Source organism: Kogia breviceps, chromosome 15 (assembly GCF_026419965.1).
Source record: "Kogia breviceps isolate mKogBre1 chromosome 15, mKogBre1 haplotype 1, whole genome shotgun sequence".
NCBI classification, from domain to species: Eukaryota; Metazoa; Chordata; class Mammalia; order Artiodactyla; family Physeteridae; genus Kogia; species Kogia breviceps.
Genome location: NC_081324.1, coordinates 25079948 through 25105435, shown reverse-complemented (window position 1 = coordinate 25105435; position 25488 = coordinate 25079948). Strand labels below are relative to the sequence as shown.

At 53.2% G+C, this 25488-nt stretch overlaps 1 protein-coding gene across 4 annotated transcripts in view; it reads right to left on the bottom strand.

Annotated features, from left to right (window-relative positions):
* The window catches only part of ZBTB7C (zinc finger and BTB domain containing 7C), a 379174-nt gene that overhangs the window by 3116 nt on the left and 350570 nt on the right, over window positions 1-25488 (bottom strand). For 3 of the 4 annotated variants that reach the window (XM_059040959.2, XM_067014838.1, XM_059040953.2), the window contains one exon: window positions 10180-11406. In XM_059040959.2, coding sequence (XP_058896942.1) covers window positions 10180-11390 — 1211 coding nt within the window. In that variant the 5' untranslated portion in view covers window positions 11391-11406. Of the gene's footprint in view, window positions 1-10179; window positions 11407-11603; window positions 11671-25488 lie in introns of those variants that run through there. The other variant, XM_067014839.1, reaches the window with a different exon arrangement.

Here is a 25488-nt window from a genome sequence, read left to right as displayed (position 1 = left end):
CTGGGTCCAGAGAGGCTGCTGTCATTCCAGAACACCTGTTACGCATAAGCTCAGAAGAACCAAGTGCCCGCTCTGTCAGGGCCTGTCTCATAGACTGGGAAATAGACTTGCTGGGGACATAAGCCCCGGAAGTCAGCCATCTTTCATTAGTCCTCCAGTGGGGCAGCCACTTCTCATACTGGATTGCACCTTCAGCTCCACTCTCTCCAGGCAACGGGGTCTTTCCTCGAGGTTCACCCGGGTCCCATCCTGGCCCCTGGGCTGTTGAGACCTGTCAGTCCTCAGCGCTAATCTGGGAGGCTACAGGGATCAGCACACCTTGTTCAAGTCTCCTGCACTATGGTTTCTTAGCCCCGGCCCTCGGCTCTCCTCTTTGTCTGCAGACAATTCCAGGGTTCACAAAAGAGCCAGGTGCAACAAGAATGCGGCCTAAGCTAGGGCAGAGCTTTTCAGGGTTTAAGCAGTATTATTCAGAGGTAAGATATGACGTGGGGCTGCGGCTCCCATCAGCGGGTGTGGGAGCCTCTGCTCCAGCTGCAAACCCACTGCTAACGTGATGGGTGACCTTAGGTGACTTACTTAACCTCTCTGCACTGAGCCGAACCTAGCACGAGACATCAATTCCTGTTGTCCAGAGCTGATGGAGAGAAATTTGGGTTTGTGTTGAGCTAGATTCAACACACCTCCTGGTGGTCTTGGAAGGAAAACGGACATCTCCAGGCTGTTTTTGTAAAGACTGAACGCTGCATAAACCAGCTAAAGGAGCCTTTCAGCCACGCAGAAGTGGAGGCAGGTGAGCTTCGAGAACTCTCAGGATCCTTCTGCAGCCTTCCTTGACAAGGCCAGGCAGGCCAGGAAGCTGTGTCCAGCCTCCCACCTCCTCCCTGCCAGGTGTGGCTTGGATGGAGCGTCTGCTTGTAATTTTTGGCTCGGCTTTGAGGTTGGAGCAGATGCGGAGCCCAGGCCTCCGCCCTAAAATGGCCAGATTTAAACCACACTCAACATAACCCCAGGACAGCAGGAGCGGGTCCGGTCTCCTGGTGTCCCCTGGCCACTAGAGGTCTCACTGGCTCTCATTTTCCGGCTAGTTCCCCAGGGGCGGGGCAGGAGAGAAAAGGACATTCATGAGTACACTGGCAGGAACCAGGGGAGAAGGACCAAAAGGACGGATCCGTTTCTCCCACCTGTGCTCCCTGGAAGGCTGGAGGGCACGTGGGGGGTGGGGGTGGAGAGTGGGGTGGGCAGGGAGGAGGAAGGGAGAGTTGGTATCCTTCACACACCAGACACCCCGCCATCCCCGTCCCTGCCCTTCCCACAGCCCACCAGCTGCCCCCAGGCTGCACAGTAAGTACCCTGCCGTGACATCTCGTGTGCCCTTCTGCCACCGGCATGCTGCTCTTGTGGTCTTTGTAACCCACATTTCGTCCAGGTGATTGGATTTTTGAGCTTCCTGGCTAGCGGATCTCAAACTTGATGAGCCATTATCAGGGTTTGATGAAACACAGAGTGCGGGGCCTCCCTCCCAGACTGCCTGAGTCAGTAGGTCTGCGGGGGAGAGAGCAGAGAGTTTGCATTTTGAATACGTTGCCGGATGTTGCTGCTGCTGGTGCTCTGAGAACGACTGGCCTAGGTTAATCCTTCAGTTGGCTGGTGGGCAAACTGAGGCCCAGGGAGGGTTAGGGTTAGGACCAGGGAGGTGAAGTCCCTAAGGTCACCGCGAGGGTAATGGCAGAGCCGGGGCTAGAGCAGCCTATAGGCCTCTTTCCTCAGCACTGCACTGTGACCTGTGTAAAAATGTAGGGGTGGGGTTCAGAGCGCTCTTTGTAGCTCCAGAACGACGCTGTACGGTCCTGGGGAATTCGTCTCGGGACTCCACACCTTCGCTCAGGCTCTGATGAAACACCAATGCTAGGTGGTTGGCTAGGCTCGCTCACTGGCTGAGGGACTGACTCATCCTCACCAGGGCCTAGTGGAGGGTCAGCTGAGAGTCACCATTGGGGCTTTAAATACGTCATCTCATTCAATCCTCACCACAACCTTATAAGGGAGATTTGTTTTTAATTACTATTACATATATTTAATAGTATTGACACCCTCAAATAATGGGCAATGCAAATGGTAAATCTTCAAATGTCAGGGGCCTCTTTAAATATGCACAGCTTCTCCGGAGCTTTTTGTTAGGGCATCTAAAGTAAATCACACTTCAGAGGAGACTGGCCCAAGTGTGGGAGACATGCTGAGAAGGTGGCTGTAACGTCCTCTCATTGAGCACCTGCTGTGAGCAGGCAAGTACACCATTTCAATGAGCCTGGAAAGTCATTATTCACAGGCAAGGTACAGTGCAGGAAAGGGACCCCCATTAGAGGTGTGGGAGCCCCTGCTCCAGCTTCAGACCCCCCCCCCACTAACTTGCTGGGTGACCTTTGGGCGAGTTATTTAACCTCTCCATGCAGAGTTGAACCTAGGGCTAGACATCAGTTCCTATTGACGAGGAATCTGGGTTTGCATGAGCTCCATTCAACACACGTGGATTAATTTCTTCACTTGGACTGAGGAATCTCTGGGGGCTCAGAGAAGTCAAACAGCTTTCCCAAAGGCACCAGCCGGTGAGGGGAAGAGGGACATGGAGGGCTATCTGGGCATGGTTTGTTTGCAAGCTCTTCTGAGGATTTTCATACTAAGTGTTCCCAGCCTGAAGCCTGTAGGGGCTGACTCAGAAAATGCAGCCCGAACAATCACACCAGGGCATCTGCAGCCAGCCTTCCGTCTCTGGGGTCAGAAGACTGAGCCAAGCTGCGGGAGCAGCTCAGCCTGGGCAGGAGCCACTGTCCCCAGTGGAGACTTTTCATGGAAGCAGGGGGGGAGGAGGGTGGACAAACCTCATTAGTTAGTCCTGGAAAAAATTTAGAGAGCATTTAGTTTACTGAGAGCGCGTCTGAATCAGTGGGCCCAGTAACCTGCATCATCGCTAGCGGTATGCTTCCCAGGACCTTGAAAATACTGATCTAACCCAGCCCATTCCCAGGGAGGGAATGGCTTTCTTAAGGTCGCACAGCCTCCTTATTTCTGTAATGACCTTTCCACGTGGATGTAACGCGCATGTGCATTGGCAGAGCTGGGCCCGGGCTCGGCACACTCTAAGAACCGGACCAGGTCCTTTGCTGCCCTGGGCCTCAGTTTCCCGACCTCTAAAATGGGAGGCTGTGCCGCACCATTTTGACCTTTGCTGTTCTGAGAGTGTTTGCATCTGGGTAATGGGCTAATACTGAATCTCTTTCTGGCTGGCTGGCTTCATATATTACTGCTCTTCTACCCTTGCTCCTTTACGCAACTGATCTGCTTGCAGAGGCATCGTGAGTGAGTTGGAATGTTCCAGTCTGACTCTCAGCAGCTGAGCTCTTGGTCACTTTCCTTCAGGACTGGGGGTCCGGTGGTCCCCCTTAAAATCTTCCAAGCCCCCTAACCCTGTCCAAAGGCCTATGTGCTAACTCACCCCTTAGCATGGCTTTGAAGTCTCCTTACAAGCTCACGCCTTCCAGTTATAAAGGGATAAGATCTGGGGGCCCTTGGTGACTATAGTGAACAATACCGTATTAGATATTTGAAAGGTACTAAGAGAGTAGATCTTAAATGTTCTCACCACACACACAAAAAAGGTAACTAAGTGAGGTGATGGGTGTGTTAACTGATGTGATTGTGGTAACCGTTTCACAATATAGGTACATATCAAATCATCACCGTTGTACACCTTAAACTTGTACAGTGTTATATGTCAAATATATCTCAATAAAGCCGGAAAAAAATAATCACCCCATATGCTTTGCCAGCCCCTGTCCCTCCCCACAGTACTGCACCCACACACCACATGGACACACTGTTCCCCTAGCAGGCCATGCTCTGGTCAGCTTTGCATCTTTGAATCGCTGTTGGCATGAGCTGGACCCCAGCCCCCCTGGCTCAGAGCCTGCCATATTACGGGATGGATGCTGGTAAGCCCTGGCTTCTTCCCCTTCTCTGAGTATCCCGTGTTTGGACACCATGCTCCACCCCTCAGCTTCCCACCAGATGTCCAAGGGTAGATGCCAGCATGTGTGCTCTTCCTTCCCAGCCACGAGCCCTCGCCTTCCCTGCATCCACATCTTTCATCTCTGACTTTACCCTTGCAAACTGCCCTGCCTGAAATGTCTACCGCTCCCAATCCCCCTGATCCTTCAGTGGTCAAACTCAAGTGCAGTCTTTCATAAACCCTTCTGTGTCCACCCAGGTCTCATCCTTTGCCCTGACCTTCCAGAGGACTTGAACACTGCAGCCCGAGGCAGGTCACTTGAGGGGCAGGGAGGGAGCAACAGAGGACGATGTGTCAGCATCATCCTCTCCTGCCCCCTAAAGGCCCCATACGTATCAGCATTGCCCTCCCAGCAAATCCCGAGCTCTGGGGGCCCAGTCTCTCCGTTTGCGCTCTGTGGCCCCAATTCAACCACACAGGTGCTCCCGGCAGATGGGAACACCTGTTCGGAGGCTGTCTTTGCTGCCTTTATTTCCCATGCACGCTATTCCCAGGGCAGGGCCATCACATGTGATGTTTCCCTTAGCTGCCCCGCGTGCCTGCGGAGCCACCGCCCTGTCCCTGGCTCCTGGGGCCCTGTCTTGTTAGGCGCCTAGACAGCAAGATGACGCAGGAAGCAGCAAATTCAGGGACAATGAGCACGGGCTCCCGGCGGCTGCAAAAAGGAACCCAGGCTCAGGGACGCTCCTGTCAGTACTAATCGTGAGCTCGGGTCAGGACCTAACTGTGCAGGAGGTTGGTTATAAGGGCTTCAGTAAAGCCCGTGAAATTGGCCCTTGCATCATTCTCGTGAGGAAGAGGAGGTAAAGAGAGGTGCTGTAATGTGTCCAGAGCTTTCCTGATCTTGGGCAATATATGGGGTCATAAAGCTGGGCGTGAACTTAGGGAGCACCTGCTCCAACCCCCTCGTGTTACACATGGGGAAACCGAGGCCCAGAGAGGGGAGGACACTTGGCCAAAGTCACACAGCTAGTTAGAGGCAGATGCAAGCCCTCAGGCTGGGGTTCCTGATCACCACTGCAGTGCCCTTTGCAAGGGGCTGCAGTCCCCAGGAGACGCTGCTCTTTGTGTCCCCCACGTGCCGGCCCTGCTCTCTCCGCACTCGTTCAGCATGTGGCCCGGATGGTACTGGAACCTGCTCGGATAAGAACCCATCGGATGCTTTGGAGTTCTGCCCGGTGCTCATCACCGTACAGTGGGTGGTCATGGCCATGACCTGCTGGTGCGGGGCCACTTCTCAGAACTCCCCAGTCCGAATCTGACGTGCTCCTCCCTCGCCCTGTCCCCTCGCCTGCCATCTCATCCCTTTCCTCTGCACTTGGGACCCATGCCAGGTCACATGCATGCAAGCCTTGATTGGCATTCCCCCTTCCAGCTCGGAGAGCTCATCGTCAAGAAAGATGAGCTAGTCCTGGTGATCTCATTCCCCTGAGTGAAAGGAAAGGGCCCCGGGTCCTGGGCCTCGGTAGAGGCTCCCAAGTGAGGATAACGCTTTCCCAACGCCATCCACCCAGACTTCTTGGTAACCTGACGGTCTGAGACAAATTATCTTCCTGCTGCCACTGCTAATGACATTACATTATCTTAATAAGGTCCCCAGAGCTGCCAGGAGTGGGAGAACTAAGAAAAAAATACAGGGGGGGGAAAAAAAGAAAGCATCAGCTGCCAGGCTCCTGGCCTTGTTTGGAGAGAGAGCTGTGGGGTGTTATGGAGCAATCAGCATTTGGCATGCACTGGGGGGCAGGGGTTGGGGGCTGAAAGCTGCAGCCTTTATGGGATGTCGGTAGGGGATTCAGTGGAGACTGGGGAAATCGTGGCTCATCAGAGGTTGATTTCTCGGAGTACAGAGCTTGGGTTCCCCATCCTTCTCCTCCATGGGACCACTGTTGTCTCAGGAGCTGGTCTCTTCTCAAGTGTGGCAGTTTCTTGACTTCACCACGTGTCCGCCAGACCTGACTGGAGCACCCGTGAGAGCCAGGCTGCGGATGAGATGCAGGGGGTCCAGGAGGAAAGACTACCCAAGCATGCGCTCTAGGGGCTCCCCCGACAGGCGGCCTGTACTCAAGGACCCATGTGGCAGGACAGGAGCAATTAAGAGTCTTCTGAGGCCTTCACAGGCCCAGGCCAGGCCTAGTTCGTGGTGATGACAGGGGTTGTGGCAACGAGGAGAGGGGGAGGGCCCTGCGAGGTGGGCGGGCGTGGAAAAGCCCCACCAAGGGCAGCAGCGTCCCTCTGCACGTGGAGAGGATGAATACCTTCCTGTCCTCCCTGGCCCACGGGCTCCCCGTTCTTCAAGGCCCATCCTAGGGGCCACCTCTGGCCCTCTAACCCTGTAGTCCTGACCTTTGGCCCAGGCTTCCAGACTTTCTGGGAATAGAAGTAAAGGAATCCTGACGAGGAGGGTCTGGGGGAACCTTGGTCCAGGCTGCCTCTGCCCTAAGTCCTGGAACTGTTTCTCTCTCCCAAGTCAGAGCCACAGGACCAGTTTCATCAGGAGCTGTCTCTGCAGCCAGCACAGGCTGCAGCCGTCCTCAGGAAGAAAATGGTGACCTTGGACCAGGCTAGGGGGGTGGACGCATAGACTCAGCCACAGACAGAGGAACTTGGAGTCCAGGTGATCATGGGATGGCCAGAGCTAGGAGGGGACAGCATGGGCCCAGAGATACACAGTCTGGTTGAAGCCTTTGAGACCTTTCCTGGGGCTCCAGGGGTGTCTCGTAGCTGGAAAAATCAGTGGTGGGTCTGGCTGAAATCTAGAGCTGGCTCGGAGGTGAGATTCCCGACACCAAGGAAGAGACACGTGATGGTGGGGTTGCAGAATGAGAGCGCTAAGTGGGGCCTCAGGGGCAGAAGGGACTCTGTTGGAAGGACACCCAAGGCCCCTCCGCCATATTGTGCCGCTGAAGTCGTGAGGAATGACATTCCCACGGGGCGTGGACATGCTGGGAGCTGGCATCGGAGGCCGTAACTCAGAGCCTGGGCCACCGTGCAGGGGGAGGGTGGGTCACTCCGACGTCTCCCAGGAGGGAGGGGAATTGGGACCAACACCAGGAAGAGAGGAAAGGAGGCCTGACCGGAGAGCAGAAGCTCAGCTGTGATTAAGCTAAGACTCGGGCTCCAGAAAGGAAAATAGTGTCCACGAGGAGGATGTGAGGGCAGCAGGTCAGGGGTCCCTCAGCCTCGTCGGGGGGGGGTCCAGTCCCAGGTAGTGGCTTTGCATTGCAAGGGAGGCTGGGAATTCTGAGTCAAAGAGGCAGCAGCTGCTGCTCTAAGTGGCTGCTGAAGAGCCTCCAGCTGAGCAAGGAGGGCAGTGTTAACGGATGGTGGCTGCAGGAAGTCAGCCACAAAGGGGGTCCCCGTGGAAAGGCTGCGAGGGGGCTTTGGCTATATAGAGAGTTGCAGGCCACCCGGACCTGGACAGGCTAGGGTTGAGGCTCTTTGAAGGCTGAAAAGAATCCTGCAGGCAGCTCCGGGGAGGTGACAGGAGGGAAGCCAGGAACCAGCGATTCCAAAGAATGTGATGGGGAGGGGTGTCGATGACAGCCCACAGTGAGAAATAAAGTCCCTAGGGGAGGAGGCCAAGAAACTCTCCTGCAACCTCTCCCCACTCCCGGTATCTCTGCTCCTGGGAGGGGGACCCCCAGAGCTTCTCTGATCTTTCTCAGGAGGGCCAGTGCCCAGTGGGAATCGAGAGAGGGGAGATGTGGATGGAGGCGGGAAGGAAGCTGCGTCGGCTGGAGACAGGCCTGGGCGCCCAGACGGCTGTCGTTCTGCTGAGCAAGACTAGACCGCAGGGAGGGCAGGGCCGGGGGCTGGTCTGGCCTGGAAGGGTGGTGAGCAGCAGGCACAGAGGCCACCCTGAGTGATCAGCAGGAATGTGCTGCGAGGGAGGGTTCTGGAATGCGACCCTCCTATACAACACAGCATTGAGGCCCAGACCAGGAGGCCCACGCAGAGGATGTTCTGGTGTCAAGAGGGTGAGAAGTCTGTCTTGACTGACTGAGTTTAAAACTTTCCCTAGGGAAGGCAGGGACAGAGACCGGCATGGCCCTCAGAGAAAGCGGAGTGTGGGAAAGGCCCGGAGGGAAGTGGGGAACGGAAGGGAGATGAGGACTTGGTGGGGGGGCAGGGCAGGCTCGCTCTGAGGTATGCTGAGATGCAGCACATCCCCTTGAGGCCACAGACCAGGGTCTCCCCTGGAGGGAGGGGTGTCCCCAGGTGTCAGCCATCTGCGCAGGGGACAAGCAAAGGAGGTGGAGCCCAGACGGCAGGACTCAGGGGCTGGCTTTTCTGGATCAGGCCTGTGAAGAGTGTCCACGTCTTGAAGTCATTCCCAGGGGGCTGCGGAGAGGCACTGGCTCCAGATGCATGAACTGTGCTTGAATTTGGACCGGGCTCTGGTTTATCTTCCGTTATCCCTGTGCTTTTGTCAAGGCTTTACGGGTGTTCTGTGGATCTAAGGTGAATTTAGGAGAAGAGGAGGGTGGGAGGTGGAGGTGACATAAGAGTGGAAGGGCCATTAGTGGGGGGCACCTGAGAGGGGGTGAATCTCGGGGACTTTGGGACCAGCTGCTCTGCAGCGATAAGAGAAGCAAGCGCCTGAGGTCAGCACTGCTGGGTGGAAGGGGACACACCCGGGGTATGGGGGGCCCTGCCCTCTGCACCTGGAAATTCTCCCTTCACTGTCGGCTCGGAGCAGCTGGGAGATTCTGCTGGGGTTTCCTTCACAGAAGCAGCTGTGAGGGGACCCAAGGCCACCTTGGAAACAATCAGCGTTGTGCTTCGAAGCAGTCACCGGAAGAGGCTGCAGAGCCGTTTTCACAACTGTCAGCTGAACATAGTCCTGTACCCTCTCTGGCAGCCTCACATAGAGTTTTCAAGCCGCCAAAGAGAGTGAGTCTCGTTACTTAGCAGAACTCATCTTGTTTTTTCCCCCAGAAGCACTGCCCCTGATTTGATAATCAACCTGATGCAAAACATTGCACTCTCTCCTCCAAAACCAAAGCTTTGGGCCCACTGGGGCAAATCAAAAGAATGAGCCCCCAGCAATTCCCAAAGATGAACAGCTAGGGGGATATGGGGTGACAGCAGCACCCGTGTGGGTTTCTCAAGGCGGGTTCTCTGATGGGGACAGTGGCAATGTGGAGAAAGGACCTGGTCTAGGAAGCCACAGTCCCAGGGCAGGTAACCACATCCGACACACTGAAATGACCAAGCCCTGATGCAGGGCACTCACCAGAACCTTCCGCAATGTGGACACGGCTGGGAAGGTCAGCCTCACATCAGTGACCACCGTCGGCACCAATAGACCGTACCTCCCCATCAAAACCTAGCACTGGACAAACCGGATCCCTCGTCATCCCACCAGTCAGTTTTGGCCACGAAAGTTGCTGTGCAGAGAAGGTACACAACACACGCGTGCTGAATGGGATGGAGTCCGGGAAAGATGAAAGGCTTATCATGTCTTGATTTCAAAGTTCAACTTTTATAACAGCACAAAGTTAACCCTCTTCCCAACATGGACAGTCAAGGGGGAGGACGTAAAAGGAGGCCCACCCTTTAGGTCTGACCCAAAATGGGACTGAAAGGGCCTACAGGGGTCTCCCTGGGGTTCAAGTCCCCGCTCCGCCATTTCCCAGCTGGGCTTACGAGTGGCTGACCAGCCACTGGGAGACAGGTCACCTATCGGTGGACAAAGGCCATGGCCCTCCCTGACTTCCAGGGGCGGTAGTATAGGTAATCCATTCAAGACAGGCCCTGGCATGCTGTCCAGGCTCCAAATAAAATAAAGGAGGGGCTGCACTCCATCGGGGAGCTTCAAACCGGCTTTCCTGGATCTACAGCGGGTGCTGAGATCCCCCCCTCCCCACTCCTGCCTTAACCAGAACAGCTCCGCTCTTATCTCTTTTGCATCTTGGCCTTCTACCTAATAGCATATATAAGAAAATATCTGAAAATCACCGCACCAGCTAATGCCTAGCACCTGTTCCGGCGATGAGCTTGCTGTGCATCTAGGATCCAGCTGGACCTCCCCTGACCTGGGTGTCTCTCCACCCCCGTGGCCCCGGGCTCTCCCCGCCCCGCCCCTCACACCCACAGGCCTCCGTTCGCACCTGGTGAAGCGGACCTCGCAGATGTTGCACATGTATGGCTTCTCCCCGGTGTGGGTCCTCATGTGCCGTGGCAGCTTCCCGGCCCCCATGATGACTTTGTGGCAGATGGGGCACTGCTGAGAGGCCTTGGGCTTCAGCTTACGCTCCTCCACCAGCGGCCAGGGCGGGAAGAGGCCCCCTAGGTGGGTGGCGCTCAGGAAGTTGAGATAGGCACCATAGTCATTCTCTGCCTTGATGGGGCCCAGCGGCCCCCCGGGGAGGTCCGGGAACACGTCCTTGAAGAAGTCGCTGGGGAAGGGCGGGGGTGGAGGTGGGGGCAGCTCCTCCTTCTCCTCCTCCTTGATCTTGCGGTTCTTGATGACCAGGTCTAGGGGCCCACTGTCCGTGGGCTGCTCGGGCAGCTGGGCGAAGGCACCAAAGTCCCCTGACCAGAGGTGTGGAAAGAAGTCTGGGGCGAATGGAGATAAGGAGGGTCTCCTGTCGGGGATGTTAGCTTTGGGGTACAGGTTCTCCCTCAGCAGAGATTCAATGGAGAAGTCCCGGATCACGCCCAGGTGGCTGGGGCTGCCGGCCCGGAAGGAATCGGGGAAGTCCCTGGGTGTGTCTGAATAGGCCTTCTCCGAGAGGTGGTCCGTCTTGGAAGGGCTTTGGTGGCAGTTGATGTCCTGGGGGTCAGGCAAGTTTTCCTGATCAGCAAAATCCTCCGTGTCCTCGTCCTCGTCCTCGTCCTCGTCCTCCTCCTCCTCCTCTTCGTCCTCCTCCTCGTCGTCCTCTTCGTCGTCGTCGTCGTCCTCTTTGTCATCCTCCTCCCCCCCGTCCCCCCCGGGCTCCATGATCTCCAGGCACACGTTCACGATGCACTGGATCTCCAGCATCCTGGCGGCGTTGAGGATGTGCTTGACGTTGGAGGCCGTGATGGTGAGCGTGGAGGTGTAGGCGAACTCCAGGATGGCGGCCAGCGCCTCGGGCTGGACAAAGTCGATCTCGTAGACGTAGGGCTGGCTGGCTAAGGTGCCGGCTGTGAAGAGCTTCTTGAAGTACTTGCTGCAGGCGGCCAGGACGGAGCGGTGGGTGCGGTACTCCTGCTCCTGCACCACCAGGAGCACGTCGCAGAGCAGCCCGTCGTGCCGTTGCTCGTTCAGGCCGCACAGGACCTCGCTGCTGTGGTTGGGGAAGGGGATGCCGATCAGCTCGTCAATGCCATTGGCCATGTTCTCAGCCAGAGCCCTGTGGGGACACACACAGGGAGACACCGGGTTAGAGGACATGGTCCCAGGAGGGGATGGCAGCTCTGGGACCCTGGCCCAGGGAGGCCAGGCCGGTGGGCGTGCTTGCCCACCTCCCCCCTGCGTTTGCTTGGGGCTCCCCTCCCTCCCCCTCTGCTAGAAACCCGGCCCCTCTTCCTCAGCTTTTCCCAATCTCACCTGGAATTCAGAGCCCCGCTCAAAAGCTGGGGCTTCTCGGTGAACCACTGGGCTCTTCCCGGGACCCCAAAGGCCCTTGGAGTTGGGCGTGTCATTGGGCAGCTGGCGTCTGCCTTTTAGCAAAGGCTGTGGAATCTTCTCGCAGGCACGATTTCACTGAATTCCACTTTGGGAATGTGCAATTCCTGAACGTGGGGATGGACAGCCATGTAAAACTCCATTGCTCTGTATGCTATGGGAATGGTGGCCGCTACGGACTCACGCGACGTCTGTGGGTCAAGCGCCAAAGGAGGAATTTTCTCTCATGGCTCAGGGCTCCCTCTGGGAGAATGCTTTGGTTTATTTCACAAATCCTCTGACTCCTCTAACAGATTCAGATTTTGCTACTTCTGGCTATTGATGTGGCCTGTACTAACGGAGGGGGCTACTAACAGTAGCTGAGTTGTTCCCCAGCCCAACTTCATATGTGGCAGTCTTAACCCCCCAGTATGTCAGAGTGTTACTGTATTTCAAGGTAGGCTCTTTAAAAGGGGAATGAAGGTTAAAACGGGGTCCTATGAGAGGGCTCTCATCCAGTATGACCGGTACCCTTACAAGAGGAGAGCAGGGCACAGACACACAGAGGGAAGACCACGTGAGGACGCAGGGTGGAAGACAGCCACCTACAAGTCGAAGAGAGAGGCCTCAGAGGAAACCGACCCTGCCGACACCCTGATCTTGGACTTCCAGCCTCTAGAACTGTGAGAAAATAAATCTCTGCTGTTTAAGCTCCAGTCTGTGGTACTTTGTTATAGCAGCCCTAGCAAACAGATACAGCTTCTAGGAATCTTCAAACCGATTTCGTGGCCCATTTTCAGCAAGGGAATGGGGGCCTTATGGCAGGCGTTCTGCTTTCTGACTATTTCTGGCTTCATCTTAGCTGATGAGGTTTCCCTCATTTGCAATTCTTGATTTTTTAGAAAATACTGACCTCCTATATGTGTATATCTGTGAGCCATTTGACCTATAAATATTTATATTCAATATTAAATTCGAGCTCATTGTTAGCTAATTTATCACGTCTGTATTCTGTTACTCTTAGGGAAACGTATCTCTATGGGGAGAAGCCTCTTCTGAGACACCTCAGCATTATCTATACATAAAACACGAAGTGTGGCCGGTCATAGCCGCCAGCGGTCGGGGAGGGGGGGTGCAGAGGACAGCAGGCAACCCCTCCCTTCAGGGAGCAGAATTCACAACCCAGGTCAACAGATTCAACCTGGACAACAGGCCACCTCAATTTTTATGCCAGGGCACTGACGGCCCTGCTACTCGGGGCAAAGCTTGGCTGTGGCCCATGGATAAATCCTAGCAAAGGCCTGGCCCTTACCCAGCTGCAACTACAGTGGGGAGAAAAGAAAAAGGAAAACAAAGTCTGGAAGACCCACCACCCAGTGGCAAGAGCTTTGGGGATCCCCACATACTTATCTTCGGGATGTTTCTGCCCTGAGAAGGCAGAGGCAGTGGAAGGGGAGAAGGGAGAAGTGCCAGGCCCACAATATGTGCCCCAAGTGGCCTGGAGGGACTAGGGACCCGGTGGGGTGTCAGGGTGCTGGGCGCTCTTGCCCACCTCCTCCCTGCTCCTCTGTGGGTGGTGGAGGGCCTTAGCCTCCCCCCGGCAATCTCGCCCGGGGAAGGTATTCAAGAGGTTTCCCAGAGCAAAGGCCTTGCTGCTTTCCTGCCTTCTTAAAACGGGCCAGAGACCCCGCAGGCCGTGCATTCATTCTCTAAATAGACATAACAACCGTGATAAAGATGCAGCAATATCCACCGAAGAGGAATAAGATATCACCACACACCTATCAGAATGGCTAAAGTAACAAAAAGTGACAACACATCGCCGTGTCCGCCTGGCTCTCTCTGGGTTCACTCACTCTGGGGGAAGCCAGCTGCCATGTCATCAGGACAGTGCTATGGCGAGGTCCACGTGGCAAGGGACTGAGCAGGTCCAAGTCACCAGCTGTGTGAGTGAGCCACCGGGAGAGTGGGTCATTCGGTCCCCATAAGGCATTCAGAGGACAGCACCCCTGCTGACATCCTGACTGCAGCTTCATGAAAGACACTGAATCAGAACCACTTAGCAAAGCTGCTTTGGAATTCCTGACTCATAGACACCGGGAGATAGTAAATATTTATTCTTGTTTTAAGTTACTCAGTTTCAGAGTAATTTGTTATACAGCAATAGATAACATAATAGATAACACAGGAAGATAATAGATAATACAACAGGCAACACAGAGGCACCATTCACTTCATAGACATTATGGATTTGTGATAGCTGTCATTTCTGGCAGATGGCGTTAAATGCTGTCTTCTGACAAAATCAGATATATTACAACACTGGTTTGATAGGTGGAAGTAGATGTATCGAGGAAATGACACCTTTTTCTAATTCCCACGAAGCTACCCTAATGGTAGCAGCGTTCTGACCCTCACAGGAACCTTCTCACCTGAAAAGACTGTTCGTGAATGAGATGCCCCATCAACTATTAAAAGCCCAAATCATTAAAACCTCAGGAAATTAGTTCTTTCACGCAAGTTTTCTTGCTTGCCAAGGGCTTATTCCTATAAAGACAAAGATGTTTTAAAATGTTTTTCAGGAAAAATTCCCACAATTCCTTACACTTATCCCCACCTTCTTAAATAGAGGAGTTGGAACCCATTGGATGGGGTGTAGGTGATCAGTGTCTCACCCGAGCCCTCTGAGGGGTGGAGAGCACCGTCCCTGTGCTAAATGTCCTGCTTCCCATGCTTTTGGAGCTGGTTTGCTTGGGCCTGGGGGTCAGAAACCACAGCTGTGTGACTCTGGGAGGCCCCACCACCTCTCTGGGCTTCCCTTTCCTCACCTTGTCATTGGATGGCCAGGGAAATCTGATAACCAGCGTCATGACCGTGAGGGGCTAGAAAGCACACAGCGGACCTGGCAGTGAGGAGGGGGCAACAGGCCTGGGTGACCCTGGACTTGAAGGCTGGTCTGTCCAGCAGCGACTTCTCACCATGGCATGGTTTGGAGTCTTTGTCCCATTCCTGGAGGAACAGATGTAACCACAGAGCTCGGGGCTGCTTTTCCTGGCAGGAGGTAGCAGGGGAAGGGGGGCTGTGGTTTGCTGTTTTATTGACTCTTTGGGAAGAAGTGCCACCACCTGCCTACACTCTGGAAGCTTCCCTGGTGACCCTAAGATCCCCATGCCTGGAGGGCCCGCAGACAGCAGTGTTCCAGAGGGGATGCCATGTCCAGCCCCGACCTTTGCACCCAGGCCCTCCATCCCCTCCCTTCCATCCCTCCCATCGCCCAAGCCAGGGCACTCTTTCTCCAAGAATAACATGCTCAGGAAAGAAAATTACACACACACACACACACACACACACAAACACAAAACCAAACCGCTCGACAGCTAGGAGAGGCTTGATGCAAAATATGAACCTCTGGTAGGAAGGCGATAGAAAAAATATAGAGCCAAGAAATAAAGGCGGAGGAGGAAAAAGGGGAAAGAGGAGCTTGCAAAGGGAAGAAGGAGGTTAAAGAGCAAGAATGCAGGGTGGGTGAAACCTTTTCAGGTGTGGTCCCCATTCCAGAGGACGTGAGGCTCACCACAGCCTCCCCTGGGCCTGTGCCCTCTGTGGAAGGTTCTAGAGCCCAGGTATGTCCAAGTAGCCTTCTGGCAAAGGCAGCGCTTCTCATCTCTGGCCTAGATTAATTCAACTGTAACATGAGAACATCACGAGCCTCAGGTACCCTACCTGCCTCCCCTCTCTCACTATAGGGAGATGGGTCATGCCCTTTAGCTCACCAGCTAAAGAGGAGGAGGGGGTGTTTCTATGAGAGGATCAGAGAGGAGGTGGGGCTGGAGCCTTTGGAAGGAGAGAGAGGGCCTTGGACTTAGAGAATTGCACTGTAGAAACCTGGCTCTAGAAGTCCTCCGAACTAAGTTCTTGAGTGTGACTTGAATTTTTGTTTTTATTTGTGTCCTGTTCTAATAACTAAATCAATCAAGCAGGCAAGCCAACATTTATCATAACAATCAATACTCGCTACCATTTATCAAGTGCCTGTAATGTGTCGGTCATGGCATCTCTAAGCCTTCTTCAATCAACACGACCATGAAAGGTACGTATTTTTATCATCACCTCCAATCTAGAGGTAAAGAAAGAGTATGGAGAGGGTAGGTGACCTGCCCAATGCCTCACACAAGTGTCCGAACCAGGGTCTGAACCCGGCTGCATTTGGTGCCAAAGCTCACGTTCATTCTCCTTATAACACTGCCCCCTACAAAGTCCGACTTGTGGGGAGGGGGATTTGGACCCTAGCCCCCAAAGGTTTAGAGATTTAATCAGAGCCAGGGCTGAGGGTTGTACACCAGGGACCTAAGACCCAAGCAGGCCAGGGGGGCTCAGGACTGAGCACCAGTGAGAGAGGTATGGCCAGGGAGGCAACAGACCCCTGTGGCCTAGAGGATCGGAGCAGGCTTCCAGGAGGAGGGGCCCTGTCTGATGTGTGAAGGATAAAGAAGATTTCACTGGGCAGACGGGCAGGAAGGACCTGCCCCAGATCATTTGGATCTGGAAAGCTTTGGATTTCTAGAGTCCCGCCTGAAGACGTGTTTAACCTGGGTCCTGAGCAGGATCACACAAGAAGCTGTTCTCAGCCAGCGTGTGCCTGAAGTTGGCTGACAGCCATCTGACAACGGGGGTGGATTATGCTGGGAGGTGGAGAGTGAGGGCCCTGCTTTCAGACCTCCCGGGTCCACATCCTGGCCTCGGGGACTAGGTTTCACCCCCCTGAGCTCAGTTTCTTCACCTGTTCAGCGGGGATGGTAAGAGTTGCTGGGCGGATCAAATGAGGGAAGGCACATGAAGTGCTCCTGGGACAGAGGAGGTACTCAAACACTGCTGGCGATTAGGAAGTCCGGGAGGGACAAAGACACCTAACAGGGGAGGTGGCAGCATACCAGAAACGAATTGCCCTTCTGTATAGTTTTGCAGAGACCATACTATTTAATCACCTCTCCCAAAGACATTCCCAGGGCCACCCCAGCATGTGGAGGACATTGTAGTCTTCCAAGGTCCTTTTATACCTCCTGTCTCATGTACTCCTCACTCAAAGAAGCAGGCAAGGCTGGTAGAAACTTTATGCCTATTTTACAAATGAGGAAAATAAGGCACAGTGAGTAGCTTATGCCCAAGGTCACACAGCGCATTCGTGTCAGAGCTGGAACTAGAACTAGGTATTCTGATGCCCAAGCCTGTGCCCCCAAACAGGTGTGGGCTTGCCTGGCTAGTAGGCACCCCGTGTTCTAGGACTGGTTTTACTAGGAATGCGAAGTGCAAGGATCGGCAAATTATGTGTATACTCCTGCTGCCCTGTTTGCTTATGTGGGAAATGGGGAAGTAACGGCATGGATCTCACTTGCTCCAGGGCAGGATTTGTCTCTTATGTGTCTGTATCATTCCCAGGATGCCATTAGGCAGGAACATGGGTGACGCTGAATGAATGAGGTCTGTTCAAATACACGGTGGAGAGAGCCTTGAAGTCACAAAAGGCAGTGGGTGGCTCCAGCCCTCTGCACTGGGGACATCTGACATTTGAACAGAGCCTTATCATTCGTAAAGTGTTTATATCTATTCATTTCATCCTTATTATGATTCTCATTTGATGGGGATCAGAGAGGCTAAGTCATTTGCCCCAAGTCACACAGCTAGAAAACAGCAGGTCAGGGATTTGATTTCTGCTCCAGTCCCATCTCTTTCCTGTCCTCCATGGCTACCTCAGTGATGTGACTTTCAGGAAAATTCTATTGCCTTGATCCACAAGTCCAGTGCCTCCTTGAGTCATGCTCAGGTCAGCAAATCTGGGGCCCAGGATGTTGCTTCCATCTGCCAAATCCCCACGGCAGACTGGCCCCAGCTGTCAGGCTCCCACCGCCCTGGGAGTGGTCCCACCCCCTCTCCAGCCTCTGGTTCTTCCCCTGCCTGGGCCTGGAGCTTCACCCCTGCCATGAGGGTGAGGGTGGAGTTGCACAGGGGCAGAGAAGGGACGTAGATTCTCTTCCAGATTTGGGAATGAGGCTAGGTAGCACCTACCTGCCTCCTTCGAGCAGGTCCTTAGTCTCTGTGGTCTGTGTAGGCAGGGAAACCTGCAAGGGGCTGGTGGACCAGGGCAGGAGAGACTGCAGGGAGACCTGGCCCAAGTAGCTGTCCAGACCCGTGGATCTCTGCTGGGCACACCCCACCCTGCTCTTAGCACTTCCCCTGAGCAGGGCAGCCACACCCCCGGGCCCCGGAATGCCGCAGAGGCTGGGGCCAGACATGTGGGCTGGAAGGCTGGGCAGGGCCTCCTCAACTTCCAACCTTTGCTCCACCTGCCAGAGCTTCCCGGGCAGAGCCCTCCCAGCTGCATGAAGCCTGCCCCCACCTGCTCTGCCACCCTGCCGAGACACGCCTGGAGGCCACGGTCCCCAGCTCAGCCTTGGGCCCAGGGCTTGGAGCTGGTTGGTTTCTGTGAAATGAGCTCGGAGCCTCCCTCCTCTGCAAAAGGTGACGGATGTTCCAGATGTTCCCTGACAGCTGGATACAGGCCCTCTCGGCAGCACATGGGCATGCTCCCCCATTCTCCCCGCCCCCCTCTCCCCCAATGCCTGGTCCCTCCACCCACAGCATAAGACTTGACAGGGCAGAGGCCAGGCCCCGCACGAGTGCCTGTGTTCCTACCCCACACAGAAGGATTCTCCCCACCTCCCTACACCTGGGGACCTGAGCTCCTTCTCCTGACACCAGGCACTCAAGTCCCTGCCTCACTGTCCTCTGAAGCCCCCTGACTTAACTGTGCTGTGTGTCTGTTGAGCACACCCACTTTCCTCTATACATTTTCTGAGGATCCCTGGCTACAGAAGGCATTATTTGGCCCACTTTGCCGGCGAGAAAGCGAAGCCCGTGCTGGGTGAACTGTCTCTCCTAAAGTCAGAGAACAAAGTAAGTGACAGAGACCCCGGACCTCCTGACTTGTCACCGAGACCCTGGCCACTGTATCACGCTGTATCTATTCCTTGTCACCTCCACCCTCATCACCATCGCCACCTCCACACTCCACATTGGTTTGGTTTTATCAGAACAAGGTCTAGAACCCCCACTGGGAGTTTTGACGGGGGACAAAATCCAGGGTGTGCTTCTCGCCCCCTACATTCTTACCGGATGAAACATACACTCGGGACAGACTTGAGGGCTACCTCAGAGGGCAGCTTGAGTGATGGGTGAGCAAGATTGAGGGGCAGCTCTGTACCTGGGCTTTGGTTCTGGGGTGGGGTGGGGGCGTCTGAGTGTTGGAGCTGTTTAATCTCCCCCGGGAGGAACCTCTTCTTCACGTCATCTGGGTGAACCCCCAAGTGGGTGTGCCGGGGCCCCTGCCCCCATCCCCTCACCCAGGGGGTGGCTTGGAACCTGTTACTCTTCAAAGCACTTTCACCTGCGTGGCAGCAGGCGAGGCCAGCGTTATACCCATTTTACAGATAAAGAAACAAAAGTGAAGTGAGGTTAAGGTCACAACATCCACCAATAACGCTGGAAATCTCATGTATTCCCTGAGGCCATAATTTGGGGGTCACACTGTACAGTAACCTTGCAGGAAAGATGGGAAGGGTGGGTTGTCTAGGGGCTGCATGGCCTGGAGGGGCTGAGGCCCCTAGCACGCCGGTGGGGAGGGTCCCACCTCAGACGGCTAGAGCACTGGCTGGGCTGGGCTTGGGAGTCTGGGCCAGACACATAAGTGGTATCCCTTCAAACTGTGGTTCTTTAATTATGTATTCATCCTTTATTTATTAGAGGGCAAGGCGGGGGAGGGGGGAAGACTTGTTTTCTTTTAAGAGAAATTGCACACCTCTTTATGTTCCAACTAAAGGATTTACTACTTGTGTTTATTACAGGCGATTTCCCGAACCAGAAAACTCCTTGGGAGGCTTATTAAACCACAGAAAATTTAGATAATAAAATAAATCACTTGTTTCCCGTAAACAGCACTAGGCCCCGGGTTACTGAGTTTCAGAATCCCAGCTGCCTCTGGCTGCTTTTTCAGGAGGTGTCCCGGCGGGTGGGCGGGTGGGCTATGCTCTCCACAGCCACGAGCTCACAGGAGGGTGGGGAGGTGGGGACCAGGCAGGAGCCCCTGGGAGCGCTATTCCTTTAGCATTTCTGCCCAAAGCGGCCCGTCTCCTGCAGAGGGGTGGGAATGGTTTAGATTTTGTGAGTTATTTGAGGAGTTGTGTTTGGAGTGGGCTAAGAGGCACCACTTCTTTCAACCTTTCCTGGGGATATAGTTTAGTGTTTCTTCTAGAAGGCACCAAGGTGCTTACACAGCTGGCCAGCCTGAGCGCGCTGTGCCGTGCAAGCCGCCACCTTGACCTGTGAGCCCAGGGATCCCTGTGCATCTCCTATTGCCGCCGGGCCAGGGGGCTTGATGTTGGGAGAAGGGAAAGCGCTGCCAGGTGAGAGGGCCAGAGCTGGAGCGGAAAAAGGCCGAGGCCTGTTTTGGGAAAGGGCATGAAGAGGAGGAGCTGAGAAAAGCCCAGGTGTGCAGTCGGCAAAAGGGGCTACGAGGCTTTTGGGGAGGAGGCACAATTAAAGTCTGCACTGACAATTCATCTCGGCTCTGCAGCTGAGTTACTGGTGACCTCGGACTGGCCAGGTTTCCCTTTCTGAGCTTCGGTTTCTTTTTTTTTTTTTTTGTGGTACGCGGGCCTCTCACTGTTGTGGCCTCTCCCATTGCGGAGCGCAGGCTCCGGACGCGCAGGCTCAGCGGCCATGGCTCACGGGCCCAGCCGCTCTGCGGCATGTGGGATCTTCCCGGACCGGGGCACGAACCCGTGTCCCCTGCATCGGCAGGCGGATTCTCAACCACTGCGCCACCAGGGAAGCCCCGGTTTCTTCTTTTATGTGAGACCAGGAGGCTGTGAACGTCCCTTGCTGCCCACACACTCGATGGTGCTATGGTGTCCTCTAGCTGATCCACTTAAATATTCTGGTTCCAGGGCGGATCTTTGGATTCTGAGGTCACGAGCAGCTCAACCTCTGCTGTCTTGGGGCTGCTGTGTGCCCGACTGTGGACTTCCTGATTCTGTCCTCCACCCCCAACCCAGGTGTCTCAGGGATGCTGCCAGGTTACACAGGGAAATAAGTGTGAATACACATTGGGCTTTCAGAGGACACGTGTTCTACAGTGTCAAGATGGGATTAGCGTTTGACCACACCGGGCAGGGTGCTGGAGACTCGACAGTTTGGTAAAAGATGCATGATATGTTCCCTCTCTCTACCCCGGAGGGAGAGTGACGAGGCTCTGGGTTTATCTTCCCAACTCTTGGGCAGTGCCAGGGGTAGGTGTAGAGCTGGGCAGTGGCCCGGGGAAGGGTCTGGAAATTGCTTCTCCAGAACGTGCCCTAATCCATTACAAACAATCCTCCAGGCCCTGTGTGGGGTCGTGAGGAACAGACAGGCACCCAGCTTGACAGAGATCCAACATATGGGAGATGGAGGGTTCCTTCTGAGATTCCTCCAGCTGATATCGACAGAATGAAACTAGCAGCTGAGATGTACTGAGTGCTCGGTGTGAGTTGCTGACCTAAATATTTTATGTAGATTCTCTCACTTAATCTTCTCCAAAACCCATTTTTCAAATGGAGAAACTGAGGCAGAGTTGGGACTTGAACCCAAGCTGTCGGGCTCCAGGTTTCCTAAGCAGAGTTTACCCACCTGGGGCTGGAGAAACAGGGATGAAAGGGATGGAATTCCTTAAGACCTCATAGAAAAATGGGAGATAAAGATAGCAGTGCTAAGAGCTAGGCCAGAGGTGAGGACAGGGTCCCTTGGGGGCAGGCCGAGGGGCAGGGACTCCATTGGGGTGGGGTTGGGGAACTCCCCTGGGGAAGGGCTGGCAGGGAGAGGAGGCCTCAGATGCACTCGGAGTGTGTAAGAGGCCATGGGAAGGAAGTCAGGGAAGCTTCTGGATGGGAGAGGAATCTGCTTGGAGCTGCATTTGAGGAGGTGTCGCAACAGGCAGTCCTGGAAGGGCAAGGCAGAGCAGCTGGAAACCAGCTAGGATAGTGTATCTTCTGACCTGTTTCTCACAGCCACACCCCTGCCCCGGACCCCTGGGGACAGAAGGGGTAGGGAGAAGCTCTGGGGTGAAGAAGAAGCCGAGGGAGGAAGGAGGGCAGGATCACACTCCCAGGCCTCATCCAGGTATAAGACGCCCTAGTTATGCCTCAGCTCTTGAAAAACACTTTGGCCTCCCTGCTGCTGTCCACTTCAATTTGGAGATAAGGCCTGGATCAGCAGCCCAGCCGGATGGCCTTAAGCATCCCACCCCTGCCTGTGTTTTCCAAAGGAAGTGAAACCTCAGATTTGCCTCAAAACTTGCACTTTTCTTCTAAGCAGACGCCATCCACCATGAGATGCCTGGCATTTGGCTGGAAGGGTAAACTGGAAGCTTGCAATTTTCGGGCTTAATTGCACAGTTAGTTCCATATAATATTATTATATAGAACTTTTATTGCATCGAGAAAGTCCAAGCATTTCCTTTTCTTATTTACACTTGAGCCCTGTCCCTCCTCGGCTATAATTTTCTCTCTTGCCCGCTGCAGAACTGATGGCTGTTTGGTTCCAGGAGCCGTCTCCAAAGAAAGGACAATTAGGATGTGGGTGGAAACTCATTTGTCACGAGCGGTTTACTCATGGAATATGAGTCAATTTGCAAACGTTATTGATCACTCACCACGTCTTGACTGGGGCTTCATGCTGTGTGGGGCTCTAAACAAGACCCTGCACCTGCTTTTGAGGAGCTTCTGACTTTCCTGAGCAGTAGTACTAACTCACAGCAAAATAATAGGGAGAAATAGGAACCCAGAAGGAATCCCGTGTGAGCTGGGTCCTGCAATCAGGGATGTGGGAGCCAGTAGGTGGGTGTCTGGGCTACACAGCTGTCTGGGCAGGACCCCAGAGCTAGACAGCTGTGATGGAGAGACTGCTTGAGGGTGTACAGCAAACACCCCCTTTAGAGCACAGCCCAGAGTCCAGCCTCCCCTGCACGTTTGGTTTCTCCAGTGCACATCTCAGGGGATGGGAGCTTTCCTTCCCTCTGCCACACTTGTCCCCAGCCACAGCAGGCAGCACCAAGGACAGGACACTTTCACAGCCTCTGGGGAGGGTGCCTTACCAGTCAGCACCTTCCAAGTAACTATCCCCACCCCCTCCGCCCCGCCCACCACCATTCATCATTCATCTGCGCTGAGAGTTTTGGTCTCCAGACTATCAAAAATTACAGTGAAAATATTCTCAAGGGACAAGCATCCTCCACCCCATCTGCACTCCTCAGCCCCCAGCCCATAAAAGCCTGGCTGACGTACTGATGAGCCAGAATGGGTTCAGCAAGTTCCTTGTACCTAGGAAGTCTGGTCCTCCTTTGAAGTCTCAAGATCAAAAATGTTGAAGAAATACAAGGTTAAAAGAGTTAGGGCTTCCCTGGTGGCGCAGTGGTTGAGAATCTGCCTGCCAATGCAGGGGACATGGGTTTGTGCCCCGGTCCGGGAAGATCCCACATGCCGCGGAGTGGCTGGGCCCGTGAGCCATGGCCGCTGAGCCTGTGTGTCTGGAGCCTGTGCTCCGCAACGGGAGAGGCCACAACAGTGAGAGGCCAAAACAGTGAGAGGCCCGCCTAGCACAAAAAAAAAAAAAAAGAAAAAAAAGAGTTAGAAAAGAGTTGGTGAAAAAACATCATTATTTGCAGAGGATATGACTGGATACTTTCCTACATGCACAGTGGACAAGTTCAAAAATATATTAGAGGATCCCATTTACTTGGCAACGAAAATAGATATAACACCTAGGAATACGCTCATAAGAAATGTGCACGATCCATACAAAGAAAGTTTTAAATCATGACTGAAGCACTCTTTAAAAAGACTTAAATGGAAGGTATATGCTGCTTTTGGATAAGAAGCCATAATACTGTAAACATGCCAGTTCCCTCCTAAATAGTTCAATAAATGCAATATGGTCCTAATAAAAATATCAACCAGAATTTCTATTGAAATTAGGTAAGCTGACTCTAAAGTTCATATAGCAAAATAGGCATTTAAGAATAGCCAAGAGATTTCTCAAACAGGTGACTAATGGGAGTAAGGAGACCAGCCTTACCAGACAAGAAAACATATTATAAAGTCATAAAAGTAAAATATTTTGTAGTGGATCATGAACAGAGAAACAGATCAATAAAATGTCACTGGCAGTCCATAAACAAACTCACATAAATTCATATACGTAGGAAATTAGCAAATAGTAAAAGTGGGATTTCAATTTTTATTTTAAGATGGATTTTTCAGTAAATGGGATCGGGAAAACTGGCCAATCATGTAGGAAACAAAACAAAACAAAATTTGGACCCCTTCCCCACTCCTTACACCAAAGTAAATGATGGGTACAGCAAAGATTTAAAAGGTTAAGAAAAAAGAATTATGAAAAAAAATTGGAGAATTGTTTTATAATCTCAAAGGGAAATGCTCTTCTAAGTAAGAAACAAATAAGCTGGGAAAAATATTTGCAAAACATATGATGAAGGGCTAATCTTTATAGAGAGAGCTTATATTAAATCAGGAAAAGACCTATAGCTTGCTAGAAAATTGCAAAAAGTGTTTTAGCTTAAAAAAACATGAACAAGAAGATCACAGAAAAAGAAATATAAAAAACTTTTACATATGTGAAAAATGCTCAGCATCACTCAGGATTAAAGACATAAAGATTAAATACAAAGAGATTTTAATTCTGATGACCTAGAATTTTCCCCTATGGATATTATTTTCATTATCCCATGTATCCAACTTAGGTACAAAGCTCATCCCTGCAGCATCTATAACCAAAGACTGGAAGCAAACAGTATGTTCATCAGTGGAGGGCTAGCTGGGTACACCATGGAGTACTATGCAACCATTAAAAAGAATGAGGCATATCTGTATACGGACATATGGAGAATAGATCTAAGATTCAACTGCAAAGCATGCTACATAGAGAGTGGTTTGTTACCATGTTTGGAAAGAAAAAGATGACCACATGCACATATTTTTTGGTAGATGCAAAGGGTAACTTAGGAAAGATACAATAAAAACTGGGTACTGGTTCTTTCTGAGATGGTGTTGGAGAGCTGCCAGTGAGAGGTAGAAGGTAATTTATTTTTCTATATGCACTCTTTGGTGATATTTGAATTTTAAAACCGTTACTATTAAAAATGTTGAGTGAGGGCTTCCCTGGTGGCGCAGTGGTTGAGAATCCGCCTGCTGATGCAGGAGACACGGGTTTGTGCCCCGGTCCGGGAAGATCCCACATGCCGTGGAGCAACTAAGCCTGTGAGCCGTGGCTGCTAGGCCTGTGCGTCCGGAGCCTGTGCTCCGCAACGGGAGAGGCCACAACAGTGAGAGGCCCGCATACCGTGAAAAAAAAAAAAAAAGTTGAGTGATTCGAATTCTCTCCCCTCTTTCACAAAACTCCCAAACTCTTTGGGATTTACTGTAATGTCTGATCACTGCTGATTTGTTCTGGGGCCTTTCAGCAACTCTATCTCAGTTTTTCTGTCTGTAAAGTGGAGTGAATGACACTGGGCTGTCTATCTCCTAGGTGGTTGTGAGGATCAGATGGGAACTGGATGAGAACCATCAAGTCCTGCAGGATACAACTGTAGGATATTAGGGGTGGCCCATGGTCTGACCAGAACCTGCCTACGACATAGTAATATTCCTGTGGCTAGAAAGGCAGGCTATGCATGGGAGCTGGAGTCTCCAATAGTGGAAGAGACCATGATTTCAGCCTCAGGAAT